The 25,425-nt window shown below is 47.0% G+C and overlaps 1 protein-coding gene across 3 annotated transcripts in view; it reads right to left on the reverse strand.

Annotated features, from left to right (window-relative positions):
* Positions 1-25,425, reverse strand: part of TMEM132B (transmembrane protein 132B) — a 385,081-nt gene that overhangs the window by 38,345 nt on the left and 321,311 nt on the right. For all 3 annotated transcript variants that reach the window (XM_081893267.1, XM_081893269.1, XM_081893268.1), the window contains one exon: positions 14,129-14,272. In XM_081893267.1, coding sequence (XP_081749393.1) covers positions 14,129-14,272 — 144 coding nt within the window. The remainder of the gene's footprint in view (positions 1-14,128; positions 14,273-25,425) is intronic.

Below are 25,425 nucleotides of genomic sequence, written 5' to 3' on the forward strand. Positions count from 1 at the left end.
TTACTAATGATCATCCTCATCTCATCTAGTTAAGTCCTGAGACTGGTGAAGGACAAACAAGACTTAAAATCTTGAAAATTGAAAACACTGACACAAGCCCATTCATTTTATCAGCAACAGCTGGGTAGTTCGGCCCACCCAGATGCACTCTCGAAAATACTTGGCAGACCCTGTTTTGGCTTCACTATTTTCACACCTTGCCAAAGTTTTAGAGTGCGCCTGTCTGTTTGCTTTCCAATTTACATGCTACAAATGTGCTACAGTCCTCAGAAGTAGAAGACCAAATCCACACGTTTGAACAAACAGCTTCCCAATCTGGGAAGGGAAAAAAAATAATCATATTTCAAATGCTCAGCAAGATGAATCATTGTCTGGGGTGGGGGGACTGAGAAGGAGAGGTGCTTTAAGATCAAAAGCTACAGAATGGCTGAGGGGAAGAAAAATCTGGTGCTTATGCTTTGTCAGAGGAGAAGAGTGAATTAAGGGTGTGTAGGGAGGAAAGGAGAACCTGCATTCTTCCCTGAAGTGTAAAAGAAATGTAAATATGGGCTTTGTCTCTTTTCTTTAGGTACTCAGTTTACAGTCTTTCAAGCAAGCAAGCAAACAAATAAATGAAAATCAATACAATGGAAACACCAGGGAAGAGAGTGGAGCAGACGTGCGGCTGGAAATATTCCTTCGATTTAATCAGGAGCGAGAGGATAAAGACAGAAGAGGAATCTGTTGCATCAGGCACACAGTCCAGCCAGTTCAGGCCCCTGTTGCGTGGCGAGGCCCCGGGCCCCGCAGTTCCCTCAGAAATAAACACACAGACATGAATATATTGGGTTAATTGAGATAAATTAGGCCACAACTTTATTGGTTGCAGATGTGAGCAGTTTGGCTTAGGTATTTGGGTGAAGCCAGACTATATCCTGACTCCTGCCCATCTGCAGAGAGTCTCTGAAGGGTCAGCCACCAACATGGGGAGCCCTATGATATACCGTATTTTTCGCTCCATAAGACGCACCTGACCGTAAGTCGCACCTAGTTTTTAGAGGGGGAATTCAAGGGGGGGAAATATTAATTAAAGGGAGCGTTGAGCAGAGCCTGTATGCATCCCAGGCTCTGCTCAGCACTCCCTTTCACAAGCCGCGCAGACTGTGTGTGCGGCGCTTGCAGGCTTTTCCCTGAGGAGGGAGAAGGGCTGCCCTTCTCCCTCCTCGGGGAAAAGCCCCCAAGAGCGACACACACACTCCGCACAGCTCTTTAAAGGGAGTGTGGCTCTTGGGGGCTTTTCTGGGAGGTGGGGGAGCGTGGCTCTGTCCCTTCCCACACCTCCCGCAAAAGCCAGGGATAGCAGCGCAAAGCCTCCACAGGGCAGCAGGATGAAGGGTCCCCGTTGCCCTGCGGAAGCTTTGCGCCGCTAAGGCAGAAGCTAAAACAGCTAGAGGGAGCGCTGCGCAGCACTCTCTCTAGCTGTTCTGGCTTCTGGGGTAGCTTGTGAAGCCTCCGCAGGGCAGCGGGGAGCCTTCATCCCACTGCCCTTTGGAGTTTTTGCGGGCTACCCCAGAGCTGCTCATGAGCGCGGGACACCTGCGAGAAGCCTGCCCGGAGCTCCCGTGGCTCACGGGGGAAGCCCAGATTTCCATCCCCCCCCCAGCCCCAAAGAGCAGCTCAGAGCTCTCCCAGAGCTTGTTGGGGCTGGTGGGGGAAGCCCGGGTCCTCCCCCCCCCCCCCAGTCCCAGGGACCACACATTCACTCCATAAGACGCACAGACATTTCCCCTTAGTTTTTAAGAGGAAAAAAGTGTGTCTTATGGAACGAAAAATATGGTACATCAATTAAGAGCACCCCAAGGGTCACCGATGGGGTTGTGGCATGGCCCTAGCCCACATCCAGGCTTTGGACAGGATCCACACCTCCGGATCCTTTTAACAGGATACCCTTAATGATGAGGGGCAGGCAGAGGCAACAACCTCCCCTCCCATAAACAAGGCTTACCCAATGCCTAACTTTACAAAGCTGTGATGATTACTACAAGGTTGGCAAAAACCAAATGGCTGGTGCCAATTTGCCAAGTGGAAAAATTCCTACCTGGCACCCAACAACCAGGTGATAGACATTAGTCCATAGCAAGGCCAAAGTCAAGCAATGCATAAAAAGATGGAGGGTGGGCTGGCAGATCCGACAAGAAAGCGAATGGAGGTCGCCCCCCTAGCCACATCACAGTTTAAACAACCCCCCGTGCTAACCCGACTGGTCAGTCAGGGTGCGAGACGGCTGAGAGACGTGGGCAGCATCCCTCCACCCACTGCCTGGTCACTGGGAGGTCCCAGATGCACGCCTGCAATGCCGCTCCCCCGGGAAGGGGAGTGGCCTTCCCACAGTGACCAGTCAGATGTCCACATGCAAAACATAAGCCCATTATCCCTCTCCCCACCCATGCCTTAGGGTCCAATTTGCAAGCGGAGAAGAACACAGTCCCAGCTCATGTGCAGTTATAGAAAACCCTTATAAAACTGAGCCAAGGCAGCACACAATAGGTTGCAAGGCTCCGAGTTACATATCTGAAAAAAGCAGCCCTCCGCTGCCATCAAACTCTGTTGTCTTGGTGAGAGTACTGGACTAGTCCCAATCCCCACTCGCCAACAAAACTCACAGGGTAATCCTGGACCAGTCACTGCCTCTCAGCCTGACCTACCTCACAGGGTTGTTGCGAGGCTAAAATATGAGGCGGGCAGTCAAGAATGCTGCCTTGAGCTCTTTGGAGAAAAGGTGAGCTATAAATCTTCTGCTGCCCCTGATAATATGAACAGCAATGACAAGCCTGAGAAGAAGGGGATGTGTTTTGTTTTGTTTATTATGTCAAAATTCAACTGGGATTCCCAAACTCAGTGGAGAGGGTATGCAAATCTCTTTGGATTCCAGCTGAAATAAATGGTCTCTGCACAGGACTCAACCTGCCTGCTGGTGCCATTCAAACAAATAGATCAATGGAACTCGAGGAAGTGAGCTTCCCCACTTCATTACAGCAGCTCATTCATTCTAGAAGCCTTGTTTCAAAACTTGAAACAGCTCTTGTATCTCTGCTCATTATCTTCCCATTCACAGGAATGATTCTGTTCTCTTTGGAGTCATTAGGGAGTGTGGATAGTTATATGTTTTTTGTCTCCTGATCATCCCTGTGTCCCCCTGAACCCCCCCCCCCCCTCACACACTCAACAGGATGTAGCAGGCCTGCAAAGCTGAGATTATACCAGGAGGAAAGAAGCAGAGCTATACATGATTGCCAGGAGCATCACCCATATTTCAGCTTCTTTGTTGGAGACTGGTGCCCATAGGCACATCTGAGGCAGCCCTGTTTAGGGAAGCTTTTAATGTTTAATAGGTTATTGTATTTTAGGGTTCTGTTGGAAGCCGCCCAGAGTGGCTGGGGAAACCCAGCCAGATGGGCTGGTATAAATAAATTATTATTATTATTATTATTATTATTATTATTATTATTATTATTATTTAAGGCAGGGAGGCCAACAGTAGGCAAAGCCAAGGCCAGTAATGGGTGGAGTCAGGGGCATAGCCAGGATTTGGGGGGGGGAGGACTTTTGTTAGGGGGCAGAACCAATGTGATTGGTCAGTTAGTTAAGTATTTCCATTGGTTTACTTGATGGGGGGCAGGTGCCCCCCCCGCCCCCTTGGCTACACCCATGGGTGGATTCAATGCATTCTGGTTTGTCCTCATCCTCAGCCCTGCTGAATTCTACAAAGGCAGCAAAGAAACTCAGGAAGATGAGGCCAATAGCCAGTGTCACCCGCTGGAGTGGTTGTAACCAAAGGAGGCAGGCAGATTGGGGGTGGGGGGCTGCCTGAGGGCGGACTGTGCTTGATAGGGAAGTGCCCCCTTTACCCTAATGAACCAGCTTCCATTGAGCTCCGAAGAGTCAACTCATTTTCTACGGTTAGCAGCCTATAGGTTAACAGCATACAGTTATGGACCCATCATTCATTTTTGCAGGGTGGAATGCATTCACAAACACCCTTCACCCAATATGTATGTACGAAATTTATTGTTATTTTTTGCTGCTATTATTATTATTATTAATCATTGCATTTATGTCCCACCTTTTTCTCCAAGGAGCAAAAAGTGGTGTACATGGTTCTCCCCCTTTTCATTTAATCTGTGGGCCAATACAACAATACCCTCTGTACCTGCTTCTTGGCAGTGGTGCAGTGGAGTGGGGGGTGTCACAAGGGCAGTTGCCCCCGGAGCAAAATGGTTAGAGGCGGTTTTTAGCCGCAGGGCTGGGGCGGGGTAAGCCCGAGCTTCCCCCGACCCCAGCCCCCAGAACAGGTCCGGGAGCGGCGGCAAGGTCTCCCGGCTTCAGCAAAAGGAACCCGAAGCCTTTGGAGCACAGCGCAAGGTCCTGCTGCACTCCAAAGGCTTCAGGCGGCTATCCCTGAAGCCTGGAGAGCGAGAGGGGTCGGTGCACACCGACCCCTCTCGCTCTCCAGCAGTGGCTTAGCGTGGGTTGTCAGCACCCGGGGCAAGGCAAGTAATTTGTGCCCCCTAACCTGTGGATTTGCGCCCCCTAACCCGTGAATTTGCGCCCCCTAACCCTAACCCCCAGATGTTGCACCCAGTGCGGCCAGCCCCCCCTGCACCTCCCACGCTACGCCACTGCTCTCCAGGCTTCAGCGAAAGCAATGCATAGCCTCCGGAGCACGGAGGGAGCGCTCCCTCTGTGCTTTGGAGGCTTTGCGTTGATATTGCTGAAGCGAAGGAACCTGCATTCACTCCATAGGGCACACACACATTTCCCCTTATTTTTTGGAGGGGAAAAAGTTCGTCCTATAGAGCGAAAAATACAGTATTTCTTTCTTAGGCCATCTATAGCTTCTGGTGTAAATAACACATCACTCAGGACAGCTTACAACATATGAAGCTCAGAGGCAGGAGAGCTTTTGACTCCAAGAGGTGTTTCCCCCAATTGTGGCTACATTCCATTTTTTCCAGCTGGAAATTTAAAATAAAATGAAGCTAATAATAAGGTAAAGTATCCCCCACAACCCTTCCACTCGAGGGGGAAAGGAGCTGGGACCTGTCAATGGCGAGAGTCTTTTATGTCACCTAAATTAACTGCAGGTACTTCAGAATGAGGGTGGCGTGTCAGACTCATCATCTCTGTCTTCAGTGTCAATTATACGTCCCCGGGGAGTGACTCTTTGAACACATTGCCAGAAGGCAGGTGCAGGAAAATTAAACCACAAACACATTCGCTCAAGCAATGTTTAGAGAAATCTGATTAAAGCTCACAGAGCAGAGGGAGCGCAAGGTTGATTGCAGATCTCAAGAAGAGAGAAGTAAATAATATTTGGCTGCCAACTTCCGATGACGACCGGCTTGAAGGTCTGGGGGCCATAGTGGAAAATGCACCAGAACTGTTTGCAAATGGCAGTTGAGGCTCAGTTGACTGAATGCTTTTAGAATGAGATAAAACAAATTCCTGGAATATAAGGGGCAAATAGCCATGATGGCTCTGCTCTGCCTCCAATGTCAGAGGCAATATGTCTCTGAATACCAGTTTCTGGGAATTGCAAGTGGGGAGAGTCTTGTTGCACTCAGATGCTGTTTCCCATAAGCAGCGGAATTCCCTATAAGCAGTGCTATTTTTCTAGAAAAAGAGGTGCAGGAAATCACCATGAATGCCTCCCTTGTTCCCTTATAATGCCAATGGCACCCACCTGATAGGTGCTGGAACTGAGTTCCTGTGAGTTCAGGCTGGGGGAAAAAAAACCCTGTCCATAAGGCATCTGGTTCACCACAGTTCCAGTTTCGTCTCATGAGTTGTCTCAACAGCCCCCCAAGGTCCATTGTCCAGAGATGCACTGCAGTCAGTGGCGAAACTGCATGCTCCGGTTCTGGGGGTGGAGAGCAGCAGGTGGGGGCATGGATGGCATGTGCCCCGGGGTGTGTGGTGTGTGGCGCATGCCCCAGGGGCGTGGCGTGCCACACACAGGGCATGGTAAGCATCCAAGGGGTGTGGCACCGCCCGCAAGGGCATGGCACCTGGCACTACGGGGGTGCACAGCACATGTCCAGGGTGCGGCTGCAATGGTACCCCCTCCCCGATGGTGCCAGGGCTGGTGCGCTCCCCCTGCCTCTCCCTTCCTTGGCCAGTGACTGCAGTTCCAAATGTCCTCATGATATTCCACTATGCACAGCCCTGCCATATAAGGGCAGACATTTTGCTAGCTTTTATTTTATTTTATTATTTTATTTTATTTTACTTCTATACAGTGGTACCACGGGTTAAGTTTCATTCCGGAGGTCCATTCTTAACCTGAAACTGTTCTTAACCTGAAGCACCACTTTAGCTAATGGGGCCTCCTGCTGCCACCGTGCGGCAAGAGCACGATTTCTGTTCTCATCCTGAAGCAAAGTTCTTAACCCGACGTACTATTTCTGGGTTAGCGGAGTCTGTAACCTGAAGCGCATGTAACCTGAAGCATCTGTAACCCGAGGTACCACTGTACTGCCCTTCATCTGAAGATCACAGGGTGGTAACAATATAATAAATAAATGTGAGTGGCTGAATTTTGGTGCATTTGTGCTGGACACAGATAGCAGTGCTCTTCCTCAAAAGGGTGACAGAGTAGGAGAGTGGATTGTGCCAGAGTTTCCGGTCAGGGAGGCACAGCGCTCCAGATCTTTCCCAGAAAGGCCAAAGTTTGGGGAGCGGGGAGATGAACTCATGGCTCATCCAGTCAGCCCCGTCTTGCTCAATCTTCTTAATCAAAATCAACTAAGCAAAGCATCAAAGGTTAAGAATGCCACGCCGTTTGCCACGGCCAACGGGACATGACACATTTCATCAATTAGAAAAGAACAACAAGGGACAGAATTAATGGGGTAAAGAAGCACAAAATTAGGCAATTACATGCACGCTGCCTGGTGAGGCTTAGAACAGTGTCTCACTTGCGGAGGACAGAAGGAAAGGGTTTCTCAGGATTCATATGCAAAAGACCCGAATAACTTATACTATCAGTTAGCTCCAGATTATTTTGGCTCAAGTAGGTAATTGTGGGTTAAACCACAGAGCCTAGGACTTGCCGATCAGAAGGTCGGCGGTGAGTTCCCGTTGCTCAGTCCCTGCTCCTGCCAACCTAGCAGTTCGAAAGCACGCCAGTGCAAGCAGATAAACAGGTACCGCTCCAGTGGGAAGGTAAACAGTGTTTCCGTGCGGCTTAGTATGCCGGCTCCCTCAGCCAATAAAGCGAGATGCGCGTCGCAACCCCAGAGTCAGCTACAACTGGACCTAACGGTCAGAGGTCCCTTTACCTTTTTTAGGTAATTGTGAAACATTATTACTTTGTTGTGACTGGACTCTTCACTCTGGATAGAATTACAGTGTCTTTGGCTGTTTGTGTAAGGCTACCAGATTTTTTTCAAAGAATCCGGGGAGACTTTTTTGTTTGAAAAGAGAAAGAAAAGCTATTTAAAAAGTTATTTTTTTAAAAAAAATAACTGTGGTCTCCTCTGTCATGCGGCCTTCTTTCACTTTTCTAGTGCTGCTGGGATCAGCAGGATCCCAGGTGCGCAGCAGAGGAAGTGAGAAAATGGGACTAAAAAGGATAGAGTTGGAACTGATGGCAGAAGAAGCAATGTCTGTCGCCTCTTCTACTCCTTCAGAGGATTTGCATGTATCATTCAAATCTTGGGCTGGGATATTGTTTAGGTTTTTTGGGGGTTGGGGTTTTGTTGCTATTATGTTATGTTATGTTATGTTATGTTATGTTATGTTATGTTATGTTATGTTATGTTATGTTATGTTATGTTGTTATGATGTTTTATGTTATGTTATGTTATGTTATGTTATGTTATGTTATGTTATGTTATGTTATGTTATGTTATGTTGTTATGTTATGTTTGTAATTATGTATTTTCTATGGGTTGTAAGCCGCCTTGAGCATGGTTATAACTTTGGAAGGCAGAATTCAAATAATATGATTGATTCCCAAAAGAGTTCTGTCTTCTTGCTAGCTTACAAATCCAACTGGCCCAATATGAGATCTCACCTTAGCTACTTTGTCTTGTGGGATGTATCTTTTAATGGGAGAGTTTTGAAATGCAGCACCTCCCACACATTACAAAGATATTAATGTTCCTGGGCACCTAATCCTTTTTAATGACATTTCCCCAGTCAGTGTTACTTGGTGCTCAGTAACACCTAAATACCTCAGCAAAAAAATTTTAAAAAAATGTTGGAAACTCAATTAACACCAAGATAAGTCTACGAATGCTATCTTAACACATCTCTGTGTGGCGTAATGAAGTGAAGAGAGGGGGGGAGGAAATAAGAGACGGAAAGGAACAAACGGGTGATTTATAACTTCGAGGGTTTACAAGAGTTACAATTTATCGTGGAGTGATAAATAAGAAAGTCCCTCATCAGATAAGAACGGCAGCAGAGTTATGTGGCCATGAAAAGGGAAGTTTTGGCTGTCACTCAAGTTTAAAGGAATCTTAGTCAGATTGTGAGAGTTTGAATCAGCTAATCCTCTAATCAGTCAATTAATTGATTACATCTGCACAAATTTCCATTATCAAGGAAAATAACAGTTCTAAAGTGGGGGGAGGGAAGTAGATTTTCTTTGTTTTTAGATGTCTGTGTGTGTCACAGCAGGCATTATCTTAGAACAGACATTTCCTCCTGAGAAAGAGGAGGAGAGACTGAGTCAATAGCTTCAAGTTAGGATAGCTAAACGCAGTATGTTTCTGAATACAGTGGTACCTTAGGTTACAGACGCTTCAGGTTACATACGCTTCAGATTACAGACTCCGCTGACCCAGAAATAGTACTTCAGGTTAATAACTTTGCTTCAGGTTGAGAACAGAAATTGTGAGGTGGAGGCGGCACGACAGCAGCGGGCGGCCCCATTAACTAAAGTGATACCTCAGGTTAAGAACAGTTTCAGGTTAAGAACAGACCTCCGGAACGAATTAAGTACTTAACCCGGGGTACCACTGTTCCAGGAGAGAGCATGGTTGCACTCAGGTCCTGCTTGCTCAATGGGTATCTGGCTGGGTACTGTGAGATCAGGATGAACTATATGAGTCATTGGCCTGGTCTTGCAAGCTAGAGGCATTCTTATTTTCTTATGAGAGTGAGAGTTAGGGAGAGAGGGGATGAGAAAGAGTCCTCAGACTTTTTAAAAAAGAGCACATAGCTATATTTTTTCATGGCTCATTGGTACCTGCCAAAATTACTATTTCCTGATTAAAACAGGTAGGTGTTGGTCTGCCATAGTCAAAACAAAATTTTAAAAATTCCTTCCAGTAGCACCTTAGAGACCAACTAAGTTTGTTACTGGTATGAGCTTTCGTGTGCATGCACACGTCTTCAGTGTAATGGTTCTAGGGGGTTGCTCGTGCGTAAGTTGCCGCCACTCCTGGTTGCCTGGTTGAACCCTTTCTGTCTGGACAGCCTTTCACCCGTGGCTGTCTCAGTCGCTGGCAGGATCCGTCAGTGGGCGTTTTTTGAACTTCTTCCAGCAAAGAAGTTCTTTGATGCCAAGTCTCCTCCTACTCTCCCTGTGCGGAAGTCTTCTGCACAGGGAGGGTGTGGGCAGCGGAGGACCCGTGTTCTCCCCGCTGGTCTCCGGCGAGGAGTCCTGGAGCCTCCTCTCCGATTCCCCCATCTGCCCCCCCTTCTCCACTGGTGTTACGCTGATTTCCTTCCCCAGCAGATGGGCTGCCTCTCTCCCTACTGGGACCCTCTCCGGCATCCCTCTGGAGCCTTCCCTCCGCCTCTGGCTCCGATGGCAGTTCCCTGACATTCAGATACATGAAAGCTCATACCAATAACAAACTTAGCTGGTCTCTAACGTGCTACTAGAAGGCTATTTTTTATTCTGATTAAAACAGTAAAACAAGAAATTGAGGGGATGCACTGGTGCCAACTCCAGGGGGCCCTGGGAACCCAGGCACCCACAAAGTTTTTGCTGTGGCTGTTGAGCCCCTGCCCCTGCCGCCTGCCATTTTATCTCTGGCACGCCAGCACTGCGGCTATGACTGGACCAGGGCTGGCACCTCCACCGTGGGGCCTCTGTTGAGGCCTGCTGCAGCTGCAGACATGCTTCCAGGGGCAGCCACAGCCACAGGCCTCAACAGAGGCTCCTCACTGGAGGCGCAGGTCCCGGCCTAGTTGCCACCACAGTGCCATGTGCATGCTGTGCCAACATCATCACGTGTGGAGTGGTGTGGCATATGCACACTGGGCACCCACGGTATGGGTCCCAAGTTGGCTCACCTGAGAGGATGTAAGTATCCTGCATTTTGATACGACTTGTCCTCATTTTAGGAATGGCGTTCCCTTACATCAAAGCCTAAGGAAATATCAAGCCGTTGAAGAAGACTTTGTCAAAACGCATTTGGCCAAATGGATATTAGGGACCACTCATTTCTACATGTTCCTATGGGGATTTTGCCTTTTAAAGGTTATAAGAGTGCTGCTTTAATATTTATGCTCTTACATTTTATGAGTGGGATGAAATGATTTCTTTATTCTTCAAGTCCATCGAAACCATCTGAACTGATTAATCTAGTTTGCTCATCAATTAAACAATGCAACCGTAGCTTTTAGGATGTTTAATCTCTAGGAAGTCATGAGAGTCACAAGAAAAGCGAGGCATTTGTGTGCAAGCCAGAGGAGATACAAGAGTGAAGGGAAGTGCCTTATGTCAAGTCAAGCAACTGGTTTGCTGAGCTCCCTCTTCCTTGCACCAGGGGTGGTTAACATTTTACCCACCAGATATTACTGGGCTCCCAACTCCCATCATCCCTGGCTCCTGGCAGGAAGCAGAGCAACAAGGGTTATCCTCTCTTTTCATCTTTCAGTGGCCGTGATCTTACAATATTTCTTTACTCTATCTCTTCTGATCCAGGGTATTCTCAGAATCAATAACAGGGATCAGAAGCACTAGCTGACCTTTTCAATGCTCTTTGGGAAGGCAGGGCAAACGCATCACTTAATCACACCTTTATCCCGACTGTCTCAGGAATGCACTGTCTGCAGAAGGTTGGCACGCAAACACCTCCTTATGATGGGGTGGAACAGAAGAAGCTGCCATAGATATACTGAGTCAGGCTGCTGGTCCATCTAGCTCAGTAATATCTACTCCATAGGTCATCATCAACCAGCTGGGACCCACAGGTGGGTTGCAAGGCCATCCCAGGTGGGTCACAGGCAAAGCTGTGGCCATAATGTGGGTCTCTAGCTAAGGTTCACCAGACCCTGTCTGGACTAGAACACTTTTTCTGATGAAACACCCATTTTATCCATTAGTGCTGCAATGTGTCATGGGCCTACTTCAATGAGATACCGTAGATTCTGGCGTATTAGGCAACTGGGCATATAAGACGACCCCCCAAATTGGTAGCTGCCAATTTGGGGGGTTGACTTATGCACCCAGTCTTATAAGCGGCAGCTTTGCTGGGCAGCAGCAGTGGGCAGTAGGCTCCACGCTGGGAGGAAGCCACCCAGCAAAGCTGACCAGCGATGCTAAACCGGCTTTGCTGGGCGGCTTCCTCCCGGCATGGAGCGGAGCCCGCCGCCCACGGCTGTTGCCCAGCGAACCCATACCCAGCGTATAAGACGACCCCCGTCTTTTTAGACTTTTCCGAAGTAAAAAAGTCGTCTTATACGCCGGAATCTACTGTACATTTTCTGATCAATCATTTGTCCCACTTTCCTATAGTGAGGGAGCTCTATATGGAGCATTCTTTTTATTCTCTATTCTCTTTCTATGGCTTCCTAAACTTCTCCTGGCATGGAATTTTGCTGAGGACTAGCATGTAGAAGTGTCAGCTGTAGTGGGGTAGCTTGGTTGCCATCAGAGAAGCAGTGATGGTAGGAGTCATTCATAATCTAGCACAGGTGGCATGCAAGCAGAGTTAACCCCTTGAACAGCTTGGGAGACATCTCCTAATGCCAGCAGGTGGAAACAGGTAAGGATTCTTGAGGAATTAAGCCCTTGCCAATTCCAGTACAAAGCAGAGCTGAGTCAAAATTTCTAGGAAGGGACCCATCCACCCCTGCAAAACAAGTCTGATATGGTTGGGCTACAACTTCAATTATCCCTGATCATTGGCTATGCTAGCTGGGATGGTGGAAGGTGAAGTTCTGCAATATCTGGAGGGCTACAGGTTCCTCTGTCTCTGCCTTAGAAGCTACAATAAGAAGAGAGGGAGACTTTTTCTCTCCCCCCCCTCCACATTTTTAGCAACAAATTTTTATTTGTTTTTAAACAAATACAAGAACCATTAAACACTTATCCAGCAGTACATCTAATTATGTTTCTTTTATCCATTGACTCTAGACATAAACTTACACATTCAACATGCTAACATATTACTTAACGCAATCTCCCCACTGTGAAGTATTGAGTGGTTGGTATAACAAGGTTTTGATTTGGGCCATTAACATCATTAAAGAAAGGGGTCTATATTTCTTGGAAGGTGTCTCTATTCATTATGCCTTTAATGCAATGGTAAGAAACTTGGACATTGCTGTATCCCATATACTGTATTCCCGTATTTTACTCAATAAAAGTTTAGGTTGCATTTCTTAGCTGCCAAATTCAAAGCTGCAAAATGACTTGGAGAATTTGCTGAACTTTCTTCCCTCCCCCATTGTTTCATTCTACTTGAACTCATTCAAAGTCTTTAAAAGTAAGGTGAGAAGGTGAGTTTCAGGGTCTGGTATAAAAACCAGAGCTGTCTATTTGAGAATGAATAATAGGCCAGCCCTAATATTTCCCAGCCTACTTAAGATCCCCAATTAATGATTCTCTGACAAAGCCTCTGCTACCTTTGAAGCCATCACCAGTCATATGTCAACTCAAAATAAAAGGTTAGACGGATGAGCATAAAATACAAAGAGGCAAGACTTGGAGGTTCAAACAGAAATTCACAGGGGACATATATGCCAGCTTGCAAATCATTAGCAGCATGAAATCCAGAAGGAAATGTCTGCTTCCAGAAGCTGCAAGAGTATTTAAAATAATTCTATAGGAAAGTTGGGAAACCTGTGGCCCTCCAGATGCAGCTGGACTCCAACTCCCATAATCTCTTACCACTGGCCTTGCTAGCTGAGACTGATGGGAGTTCTGTGACATTTGGAGGTCCACAGGTCCTCCATGCTCTGCAGCCCTGACTAGTTTTTCCACACACGGTCCTGGTCTGCACATGCAAGTGAATGTGCTGTGGGTGTGATAGTAGAGTCTTGAAAAGATTTCAGGTGGACATTTGCATTTTGAATGTTCTCCTGCAAGAAAAATCCCCCTGCAATTAGAAAATGAACACAGGAGGAAGAGGCTAGGTTGCAAACTTTACGTTTGATGTGCTAGCTTTTTGCACCCACATCTTTTACATGATTGTGCTTTCCAAAAGCTGAATCCCAGAGTCTGCATCACTACATTCATTTTCCAATTTTTTTTTCCAACTGACAATGAACACTAAATGAAGACCGAGTATGCTCAGTCCCTGGGTCATACTTCTGCAAACATCAGGGTATGATGATACTACCCTCTTGTTTCTCAGAGGCCCCACTGCTGTTGGCACTCACCCCTTGAGTTCATTGTTAGGAGTGATGATGAATAGGTGAATTCATGGAGTAAAATACCATCAATGAATAAAGGACCTCTATTTTCAGAAGATCAAACCTATCCATTCTTAAGGAAATCAGCCCTGAGTGCTCACTGGAAGGACAAATTCTGAAGCTGAGACTCCAATACTTTGGCCACCTCATGAGAAGAGAAGACTCCCTGGAAAAGACCCTGATGTTGGGAAAGATGGAGGGCACAAGGAGAAGGGGATGATAGAGGACGAGATGGTTGGACAGTGTTCTCGAAGCTACCAGCATGAGTTTGACCAAACTGCGGGAGGCAGTGGAAGACAGGAGTGCCTGGCATGCTCTCGTCCATGGGGTCACGAAGAGTCGGAAACGACTAAATGACCAAACAACAACAAATTTTCAAAAGCAGTGTTATCTCTCTGAATACCAGATATAGGAGAAGGCCACCTTGGTCAGGCCTTCTTCTTGTGACCTCTCAAAGGCATCTGTTTAGAACTGGGGTGGACTTCCTTACCTTTATGACGTCTTCATCAGCCGATCTGCATTCGGTGGAACCAGACACATCTCTCACCGATCCATCTTCTTCAACGGCAACCACCTTTACTGGGACAGACACCGGCTTCCCCGTCAGGATGGCTGTGTTCAGGACTTCCGTGTCCTGCAGACGCACACAGCACATAAAGACAGCACCGTTAAAATCAACCTGACAACTTCACCCAGCTGAAGAGTTGTTGTCAGAAATTTGTCCCTAGCCTCCAGAAAGAGAAGACTTGTCTCCATTATGATCTGAGCAAGTTCCAGCAGCTCAGCACCACTCCTTTAACTCATAGTGGGAGTTGCTGCTTAGTAGGTGGTGCTGTGGGTTAAACGACAGAGCCTAGGACCTCCCGATCGAAAGGTCGGCGGTTCGAATCCCCACAAGGGGTGAGCTCCCGTCATTCGGTCCCAGCTCCTGCCTACCTAGCAGTTCAAAAGCACGTCAAAGTGCAAGTAGATAAATAGGTACCGCTCCGGCGGGAAGGTAAACGGCATTTCCATGCACTGCTCTGGTTCGCCAGAAGCGGCTTAGTCATGCTGGCCACATGACCCGGAAGCTGTACGCCGGCTCCCTCGGCCAATAAAGCGAGATAAGCGCCGCAACCCCAGAGTCAGCCATGACTGGACCTAATGGTCAGGGGTCCCTTTACATTTACATTTAGGTAGATGCTGAGGGGCAACATAATGCTACTGAAAATAGTAGAACTTGGGGTTATACTGTGAAGTAGAATGGTGGGATATTCAGCACAGACAAAAAGGAGGACTTTTTCACATATCCTATTCTCTGTATCAATGGTCTGACTCAGCATAAGGCAGGGTTCGATATTCCTGTGATGGAGTTCCTCAGCTGTTCCCTGTTATGCTGCAGCACCACCACTACAGGTGGCCAGTAGCGGTACTGCAGCTACCAACTCAGCAGAGATCTTGTGTCACAAGGGGGTGATATAAAAGGGTGCATTGAGCCCTATAAAACAATGATTTCAGCCTGGAGCGTCAGCATGAGCAAACTCACAACTGGCCTTAGACTAAAAAAAAATGCTCAGGCTGCCATCGCCACCTGCTTGCTTTTATCCAACCCGCCAGCACTGTCATGTTAATACAGCTTCTACCTTGATGCCTTCAAGCTACCATCCTCTTTGATTTCCAAATTTGCCTAAGCAGATAGGACTATAAAGCAATTCTCTTCTCCGCAGGCATAATGGTCTAGTAAGCAAAGCCTTCATTTTCCTTGTCGGATTGCTGTGGCACCAACAGCACTGAAATGGAAAATGCTAATTTTAGCAAATATCCACACACACCCAAACCCCACCTGGAGATATCCTAGAGCAGTGTTTCCCAAACGTTTTTGGGCAACGGCACACCTGTTTACTGAAAAAAAATCTCGCGGCACACCACCATTAAAGCCCCGCCCCGTGACGTCAGCGTGCAGCGTCACGCCGGGAGGGACGCACAAAAGTGAAAGTTTTTTCCCTCCCCCTTGCTGGGGAACCTCCAAGCTTTGGGGGTGGGAGGAGGCAGCAGAGCGAGGGACTGAGGGACGGCGGCAACTGAGGCGGCGGCGGCTGAGGCAGAGCTGGGAAGGGGGTTTCCAGGGGACACGGCAGCTCCTCGAAAGGCTTCTCTCAGCTGCGCTCAATCCGCCTCGGAGAGGATTTCCCCTCCGGTCCCATGCGTTCGTTTGGGGCATCGCTCCGGCTGCTCCCTCTCCCGCCGCGCAGGAGCGATGCCTCTCTCTGGCTCTCCCTCCGCGCAGGCTGAGGGAGGGAGGGAGGGGCGCGTGTGACCCGTCTCTGCTGGGAGACCAAACCCAGCGAGGCAGAGTCGCGCGGAGGCGCCCAGGCAGCGCTGCCGGCTGCGAGGAGGAGCGCCAGGCAGCAGCAGGAGGCGCGGCCTCTCCTCGCCGCCCCGCCTCTCGCCGCCCGACTCGCCCGCCTCCCTCCAGGCATCTCGCGGCACACGAGGCAACGTCTCACGGCACACTCGTGTGCCGCGGAACACCGGTTGGGAAACACTGTCCTAGAGGCCACTGAGCCATATACATCTCCCCTTCCTTCTCAGATGTAGCGCACTAATGAGTCCATTAATGCAAAGTTCGCCAACGAGTCACCATGGATGCTGTTTGATTAATTACTTTAGCCATGCCACAACTGCGCTGACTGAGGTTTGCAAAGTAGCAGCACAAATCGAAGGGAGAGACTCTCCAAAGGTACTTCAAATAAGCCATGTGCCCCAGAAAAGCAAAATCTGCAAATAAGACTGGATATTTTGATGATGCCACTGTTGGCAACTAATCTTGTGAACCTCCCTTCTCTCATACTGTTGAGCTTCAAACATCCACCTCTTCAGCTAGTTAGTTAGTCCTCACTTTCATACCTCAATACTATATTTTTGAAAGAAAAATTGGGGTGGGTAGGTTGGAGTGAGCAGCAGGAGGTGCCCTAATTACTTATGTAAGAACCTAAGAAGGGCCCTGCTAATTTAAGCCAGTGGCCCATCTAGTCCAGCATTCTATTCTTGCAGTACCCAAGCAGATGCCCAATGGAAGCCCTGAATGCAACAGCACTCTGCCCTCTTGCCATTTCCAGTAACTGGTATTCAGAAGCATTCTGCTTCCAACATTATGTATGTATGTATGTATGTATGTATGTATGCGGATGGCACTGTGGGTTAAACCACAGAGCCTAGGACTTGCCGATCAGAAGGTCGGCAGTTCGAATCCCCACGAGGGGTGAGCTCCCGTTGCTCAGTTCCTGCTCCTGCCAACCTAGCAGTTCGAAAGCACGTCAAAGTGCAAGTAGATAAATAGGTACCGCTCTGGTGGGAAGGTAAACGGTGTTTCCATGTGCTGCTCTGGTTCGCCAGAAGCGGCTTAGTCATGCTGGCCACATGATCCGGAAGCTGTACGCTGGCTCCCTCGGCCAATAAAGTGAGATGAGTGCCGCAACCCCAGAGTCGGTCCTGACTAGAGCTAATGGTCAGGGTTCCCTTTACCTTTACCTATGTATGTATTTGTAATCATTTTTATCCATCCTTCTCTTCAGGCAAATAATAATAATAAAGGCTCTCAGTGTGACTAATATCAGGGAGAAGACCATTCCTGCTCTCAGGTTAACCATCTAGGAGACACAACAGAAAAGGAAAAGAGGGAGGAGGCAAGCTCAGGTCTTAACTACAGAGATCTTGCAGTGGAAAAAGAATGGGGGGAAAACTGGAGAGGAGCCAACAGGTCTTTTGGCAAAGCTCAAGGAGAAGGCTTGCAGGACACCCTTCTCTTTCACACACACAGCCTGATGTAATGGGTGCTGCAGCGGACTGTTAAGTAAGCAGCCTCACACAGCTGGTCTTTAAGAGATTGATATCCTGCCTTTGGATTGAATGATCCTCAAATCAGATTGCAACAGATTGTAACAATCTCTGCCCACCCCCTTCTCTCTCTCTCTCTCTCTCTCTCTCTCTCTCTCTCTCTCTCTCACACACACACACACACACACACACACACACACACACACTGTTGTAGTAAGATAGAGCATTTTGCTTGCCTAGATGAAGAATGGAGAGATGACTGCTGTTTGTAGAAACATCTGGCTTGGGCGGGACTGGAATGTAGCACTGGAAAGGAGTCACATGGCCTACTATAAGTTATTCCAGGCATGGCCAAACTTGGCCCTCCAGCTGTTTTGGGAGTACAGCTTCCATCATCTGTAGCTAACAGGACCAGTGGTCAGGGATGATGGGAATTGTAGTCCCAAAACAGCTGGAGGGCCAAGTTTGGCCATGCCTGAGTTAGTCTATTCATTGTTAAAACTCCATCTGCATGGGGAAAAATTTCTTCTGGCTCCACCCACCAATGGCATGCAGCCCTCTGAAGACTTGCTTGTTTATTTCATAAACTATATACACCACTTGATCGTAACAAAAACAAAACCCCCCTCAAAGAAGTTTACAGGAAACCCTGGTGGTTTCCCATAAAGGAATGCAGCCCGCAGCCTGAAAAGGGTTCCCTGCCCTGTCTCTGACAGGAAATCCATGGCAGCCTACTAACAATCAGCAGAAATGTTGTAGGTTCCTCATAGCCCACAGTATAGAGTGTGAGATAAACCGATCCATCAAACAAACAATTAAACGAGCTGAGGCACTGCTGCCATCCTCGCAGCATCAGTATCCCAAATATTTTTTATGACATTGAGAAAGTAGAACGTCACATGCTTTCAAATGCCTTCAGCTTGTGGGGAGGAAAAAGAGATTGTTCTGCACTGAAAAACAGAACAAAAAACCAGCTGCCTCTCTAAGGCGTGTGGGAGGCAGAAATTCAACAGCTTTTCTCAACAAGGAGATGAAGTGATGGGCACCAATTTGCCTACCCTGTGTGCAGTTTCTTCCTGATGTGCAACTATTAAAGGCTCTGCTGGAAAGAGGGAAAGAGAGAGAGATGCTACCCAGGCTGGATCAGGGAGAGGTGATAGCACAGCTGCAGAGAAGGGCCCAGATTCAACTCCTGCTATCTCCAATTAGAAGGTTCTGGCATCAGATGCGGGGGGGGGGGGAATGACCTCTGGCTGAAACCTTGAAGGCCCACTGCCAATCTGCCTAAATGAATGGGGACCTCAGACCCAGAGCACCACAGAGGACTTGGCATTTGTCCACCAAAGAGATGCCCTCACCCCTAAAGGGCAATGTGGTTTGTGAAAGAATGGGCTATGGATTTAAGGATCTGGAAATTTCAGGGAAAGGTGTGGAGTCAAATATTTCAGGAATGAAGAACTGAAGGAGAACTTTCTGGATCATGGAATTGTAGAACTGTAGAGTTGGAAGGGGCCACGAGAGTCATCTAGTCCAACCCCCTGCAATGCAGAAATCTTTTGTCCAACGTCAGACTCAAACCCACCGCTGACCCTGACATTAAGAGTCTCATGCTTTCCCAACTGAGCTATTAAGGACCATCAGAGGCCATCTTCCTGTTCTCACAGTGGCTGACCAGATGCCAATTGGAATCCTGCAAGCCGGGCACAAGGGAAGTCGCACTTTCCCCACTTGTGATTCTCAGAAACTGGCTTCCAGAGGTACAATGCTTAGACAGTGGAGACAGAACATAGTGATCCTATGTGAGTGCCTGGAGGCAATTGGAGGGTGGATGGCAGCTAATGGATTGAGGCTGAATCCTGACAAGACAGAAGTACTGCTCTTGGGGGACAGGGGGCTGGCTGGTGTGGAGAACACCCTGGTCCTGAATGGGGCAACTGTGCCCCTGAAGGACCAGGTCCGCAGTCATTTTGGACTCACAGCTGTCCATGGAGGCACAGGTCAATTCTGTGTCCAGGGCAGCTGTTTACCAGCTCCATCTGGTACGCAGGCTGAGACCCTCCCTGCCCACAGACTGTCTCGCCACAGTGGTGCATGCTCTGGTTATCTCCCACTTGGACTACTGCAATGTGCTCTATTTGGGGCTACCCTTGAAGGTGACCCAGAAACCACAACTAATCCAGAATGTGGCAGCTAGACTGGTGACTGGGAGTGGCCACCGAGACCACATAACACCAGTCTTGAAAGACCTACATTGGCACCCAGTACGTTTCTGAGCACATTTCAAAGTGTTGGTGTTGACCTTTAAAGCCCTAAACGACCTGGGTCCAGTATACCTGAAGGAGCATCTCCACCCCCATCGTTCTGCCTGGACACTGAGGTCCAGCGCCAAGGGCCTTCTGGTGGTTCCCTCACTGCGAGAAGCAAAGCTACAGGGAACCAGGCAGAGGCCCTTCTCGGTAATGGCCCCTGCCCTGTGGAACGCCCTCCCATCAGATGTCAAAGAGATAAACAACTACCTGACATTTAGAAGACATCTGAAGGGAAGTTTTTAATGTGTGACATTTTAATGTATTTTTAAACTTCATTGGAAGATGCCCAGAGTTGCTGGGGAAACCCAGCCAGATAGGTGGGGTACAAATAAATTATTATTATTATTATTATTATTATTATTATTATTATTATGGCCAAAGCTGGCTCCCAGGCCACACCCCTCTCCAGTCTTCCTTTGCATTCTCCTTGAGTTCTTCTTCTTCTTCTTCTTCTTCTTCTTCTTCTTCTTCTTCTTCTTCGGTGTAGCATGGCCAAGCAAAGGCCCTACCACAGCCACCCACTGGCCACAGTCTGAAGACATTTCAATCACAGCCTTTCCTGGAGCTTCATAGTCTTCACAGACTGTCACAGACTGCCCCCGCCAAACCCCAGAGAGTCTATTCCTGGAGTTTTATCCAGTGTGACTTGGGATGTGTCTCTGAACTCCAAACATGCAGCTTGCTTGCCTGGATGCAGGTCAGCAAGGGGTGGATGAGATTGTAGAAACCACCCGCCTACATGCAACTCACATTAATTGCTCTGCCTGCTTCTGCCTCTGGCCCGGTCTGCTCCTGCTGCATATGGCCCCTGGAAGGTTGCTCAGAAGAGAATGTGGCCCTTGAAGAATGTTCCCCATCCCCAAGCAGACAATACTGGCATGGATGGACAGAGTCTGTCCAGCAGCGTCCTACATTCCTGCGTCTCATGTGTCCTGTGCACCCTTTCACATATGATCCATAGAAGCTAAGTGGTTTAAGGAGCACCGCCTGTGTTCCAATTACTATTAGATTATCATGCCTAGAAGCACTTAAAACCATACACTCAATTCCTTTCCTTTCTCCCCCTCCCCTAAGCAGAGCCATGCGCCTCCACCCTTCTACAGAGACATGTGGCTTAGCTTTCGGTTTCCAAGGTATTTAAACATCTGGCTAAGAGCTGACAGTAAACAGGGGACAAATGGTGTGAAATAAAAAGCTACAGGATGGCAACGTGTCTATATTTTATTTTATTTTTGCCCTGCACTCCAGATGACATAAGCCAGATGCTTTATGCTCTCCCCCCCAATCTGCTTTATGTTCATTGATGATTATGGGGTTTATTTCTACCCAGCTGTCATCCAGTGCAGAGGGACAGGACAAGATTGACTAAAACAGAAAATTAAAAGAAAAGGAAACACAGAATGCAAAATAGGAAACACGGCTATTTATTTATTAAGGTCATGGCTCATGGGTGACTTGAAGGATTAATCACCGCAAGACAGGTGGTTTTGCATTTTCATAAAGTATTTAATACACTCCATAGAGATTCTCATTACCCACAGGGAGACATGGTATTTGTCCACCTGAGAGGTGATGAGAAGGAAAAGGATGACTCACCCACCTAATCTGCAAAAGTCCGGGGGGCGGGTTGTGGCATTTGAACATTATGGAGAAAGGTTGGGGTGAAATCTTTTGGGCATTGAGATCAGAAAAAGAGCTTGCTGGACTGAGCAAAGCACTATCAGAGCCCAGCATCCTGTTGTGAGTTGAGGAACTGCCACCCGCTTGAGGATAAGAAAGACACAAGGACACAGTATATTAGGTTAATGGGCTAAAAAAAGGCCACGACTTTATTGATTACAGCATGTGAGTGGTATTGGCTTAGGCATTGGATAAAACAACAGAGCATGACTCCACCCACTCAGGAAGGGGTCAGTCTATCAAGGGTTAACCACCAGTCGGAGGAGCCTGTTGATGCAAATACAACTGTAACCTCCCCCTGATGTCACCGGGGGTCGTGCCATGGCCCTAGCCACCAGCAAGGGCGTTGGACAGGATCCACAACCACTGGATTCCTTTAACAGAATACCCAAAAAGTGGAGGGGTAGGCAATGGCCACACCCTGCCCTCCAATACACAAACATATTCCAATGCCTAACCGCCAATACCCAAAAAATTGTGACGATTTGCTATGAGGTAGTCGAAAAACCAACTGGCCGGTGCCAATTTGCCAGTTGGATAAAAATTCCTACCAGGTCTGGGAACTGTACCTTATTGGGATTTTTTGTGGTTCAATTGTTTACATTCTGGACTTGCCTTTCTCATGGATTGAAAGACTATTTGACCTTGAACAGAGGCAGCTGGGGAATGAGTGGCCCAGGGAAAACAAGAGCATCTAAAGCTAAGGAAGCTTTAGCTGAGGAAGCTAAAGAAAAGAAAAAAGATAAGAGAGCTGGGCAGCTTGTTCAAACAACGTTGACTCATCAACGCAGATCTTCGGTACCAACTGTGCTGACGGCGCAGGAGGAAGAAGTTGAAACGCTTGCAACAGAAGATATGGCAACTGGAGGAACTGATCCAGTCTTGAAACAAATTTTGGAACAACTGGCACTTTTGAATAAGAAGGTGGACGATCAGTCATCTAAAATTGACAGAGCTACATCTACTATCAGCAAGTTAACAGATCAGGTTTCCCAGCATACTCAGGCTATTGAGAAATTGCAAGGAGCTACGGCGGAGAACTACAAATTAGCTGCGGAAGCCAATCACAAAGCTGAGCAAGCGTGCAAAAAGGTGGAGGAGATCAAAGGGGAAGTAAGACCTCTGAAAAGACAGGTAGGAGAACAGCAAGCCTACCTGTCAATGGTGGAACTGAAAAGTAAGGAATGTAATCTTAGGCTGAGGGCCGTCCCAGAGCTGGAGCAGGGCAACCTAGAGGAATTTTTGACGCAGTTGTTTTCTAAATTTTGGGGGGTTGAGGAAGATAAAGACTTCAAAATTGTGACGGCCTTCAGATTGGGAAGATCGGTTAAGAAAGACAAGTCCAGAGACTGTTTGGTTTGTTTGAGAACAAGAGAGGAAAGAGACAAGATATTAGGCCAACATTTTAAAAAATCTCTGGAAGTTGAAGGCAAAAGGGCAGAAATTTATAGAGATATTCCTAAATATCTGCTGGACCTTAGAGCCTCATATACAGACTTGGCTAAATTGTTAAGGTACAACGCAATCCCTTACAGGTGGGAATTTCCTCAAGGTCTATCATTCACTTATAAAGGAAAGAAGGTAAGAATTAAAACACCAGAGGACCACCAGAAGTTCCTACACGACAACGAGGAGGACCTCCAAAAGAGAGCTGTAGATTCCTGGCCCCCACCACCGGGATCACCACCAAGACCCGTACCATCTGGAGGCGGACCGGCACCACAGCCTTCGGGAACGGAGGACAAATTGGATACCCAACTGTGATATTCAAGAAGTAGACCGGGATGTCTCTACAGCTTCTTAGTTGGAACATAAATGGCGGGAATTCTCCAGAAAAACGGAGAAAAGTATTTCATATTTTGAAAAAAGAACAATTGGACATTATTTGCCTGCAAGAAACACATGTGACAAGACTCCACAGAAAAGTGTTAATTAACAAAAGGCTAGGCCAAGAATTTATCTCATCGGACAAAGTTAAGAAAAGAGGAGTGGTGATATATGCAAAGGAGAACTTGTCACCAAAATTTGTATTCAAAGATGAACAGGGTAGAATTTTGGCAATTGAAATTCAGACACAAGGAGAAAAGTTTTTAATTCTAGGAATATACGCCCCAAATGATGGAAAATCGGAATTTTTTAAGAAGCTGCATGAGACTATGCTGGACTATTTGGATTACAACAACATTATCATGTTGGGAGATATGAACGGCGTCGCCTCAGTGAATATGGATAAGTCGCAAAGTGCTAATATAACGAAAGACGGCAGACTACCAAAAACCTTTTTCGAAATGACTGACAATTTGGATTTGATTGACATATGGAGGATCAAGAACCCTCTAGGGAAAGAAGGAACTTTCTTTTCTGAGGCCCACATGACATGGACGCGAATCGACCAAATATGGATAACTAGAAGGCTGGCACCTAAGACTAGAAAAGCGGAAATCTGCCCAAAAACCTGCTCCGACCACAACGCTTTGAGAATGGAATTGAGATTAAATACAACCGGATCTTTCAGATGGAGAATGAACGACGCTTTGTTAAGAGATCAGGAGATTGTTAAGAAGGCCCAAAAAGTTTTAAAGGATTATTTTGAAATAAACTTAAAGACAAACGTGGAAAAAAGAACAATCTGGGACGCAAGTAAAGCAGTTATGAGAGGGTTTCTAATACAGCAGAACACGATTAAAAAAAGGCTCTGGAATGAAAAGAAGGAGAAGATCTTGGAGAAAATAAGAGAAGGAGAGAAAAAACTGAGATCCAGGCCTAAATCAAAGGAAGTATTGAGAGAAGTGAAGTTTTTCCAGGCACAATATTCGAAACTGATAAATCAAGAGGTGGAATGGAAAATTAAACAAATGAAACAAAGATCCTTTGAATCTGCTAACAAGTGCGGGAAGTTGTTGGCTTGGCAGTTGAAAAAGAGACAAAAGCTTAACACAGTTACAAATCTAGAGATTGAAGGGAGAATGGTTCAGAAACCCGAGGAAATTAGAAAGTGTTTCCAGAGATATTTCAAAGAACTTTATTCACAAAGGCCACAAAAAGGCTCGGAGGTGGACCAATTTGTCACAACTAATGGATTACAAAAAATACCCCAGGAAATGAGAGCAACCCTGAACTGTAATATTACAATCCAAGAAATTGAATGCGCCATTCAGAACCTCCAACTGGGCAAGTCTCCGGGACCTGATGGACTTACTTCCAAATATTACAAGGCATTGAAGGATTCATTGATACAACCATTGTTGGAAGTTTGTAACCAGATTATGGAGGGGAGGAAAGCACCGGAAACGTGGAAAGAAGCTTTCATCACGTTGATATTAAAATCAGAAACTGAAAAAACTCAACTTAAAAGCTACCGTCCTATCTCACTCCTAAATGTGGATTACAAAATTTTTGCTGACATTTTGGCAAGTAGGTTTAAGAAAGTATTAAATGAAGTGATTCATAAGGACCAAGCAGGCTTTCTCCCTGGCAGACATTTATTTGATAACACAAGAAACATCATTGACATTTTGGAATTTTTACAGATTAACTCAAATACAAGAGCGGTGTTGATCTTTATTGATGCGGAGAAAGCCTTTGACAACATTTCTTGGATGTTTATGAAGAAAAATTTGGAAAGGATGGGAGTAGGGCGGGGGTTTGAAAACGGAATAGAAGCAATTTATTCAGAACAAAAAGCTAAATTGATAGTAAACAACGTGGTGACAGAGGAGTTCAAAATTGAAAAAGGGACACGACAGGGGTGCCCTCTATCCCCTCTGTTGTTTATTTCAGTCCTGGAGGTGCTATTGAATACGATTAGAAATGACCGGTTGACACAGGGAATTGTGGTCGGAGAGAAACAATATAAACTGAAAGCATTTGCAGATGACTTGGTATTAACATTACAGGAGCCAGCCTCTAGTACTAAAAGAGCGTTAGAATTAATTTCTGACTTTGGTCGGGTGGCGGGATTCAAGTTGAATAAACAAAAAAC

The sequence above is a fragment of the Podarcis melisellensis genome (assembly GCF_964234715.1).
Source record: "Podarcis melisellensis genome assembly, chromosome: 16".
In the NCBI taxonomy this organism is placed as follows: domain Eukaryota; kingdom Metazoa; phylum Chordata; class Lepidosauria; order Squamata; family Lacertidae; genus Podarcis; species Podarcis melisellensis.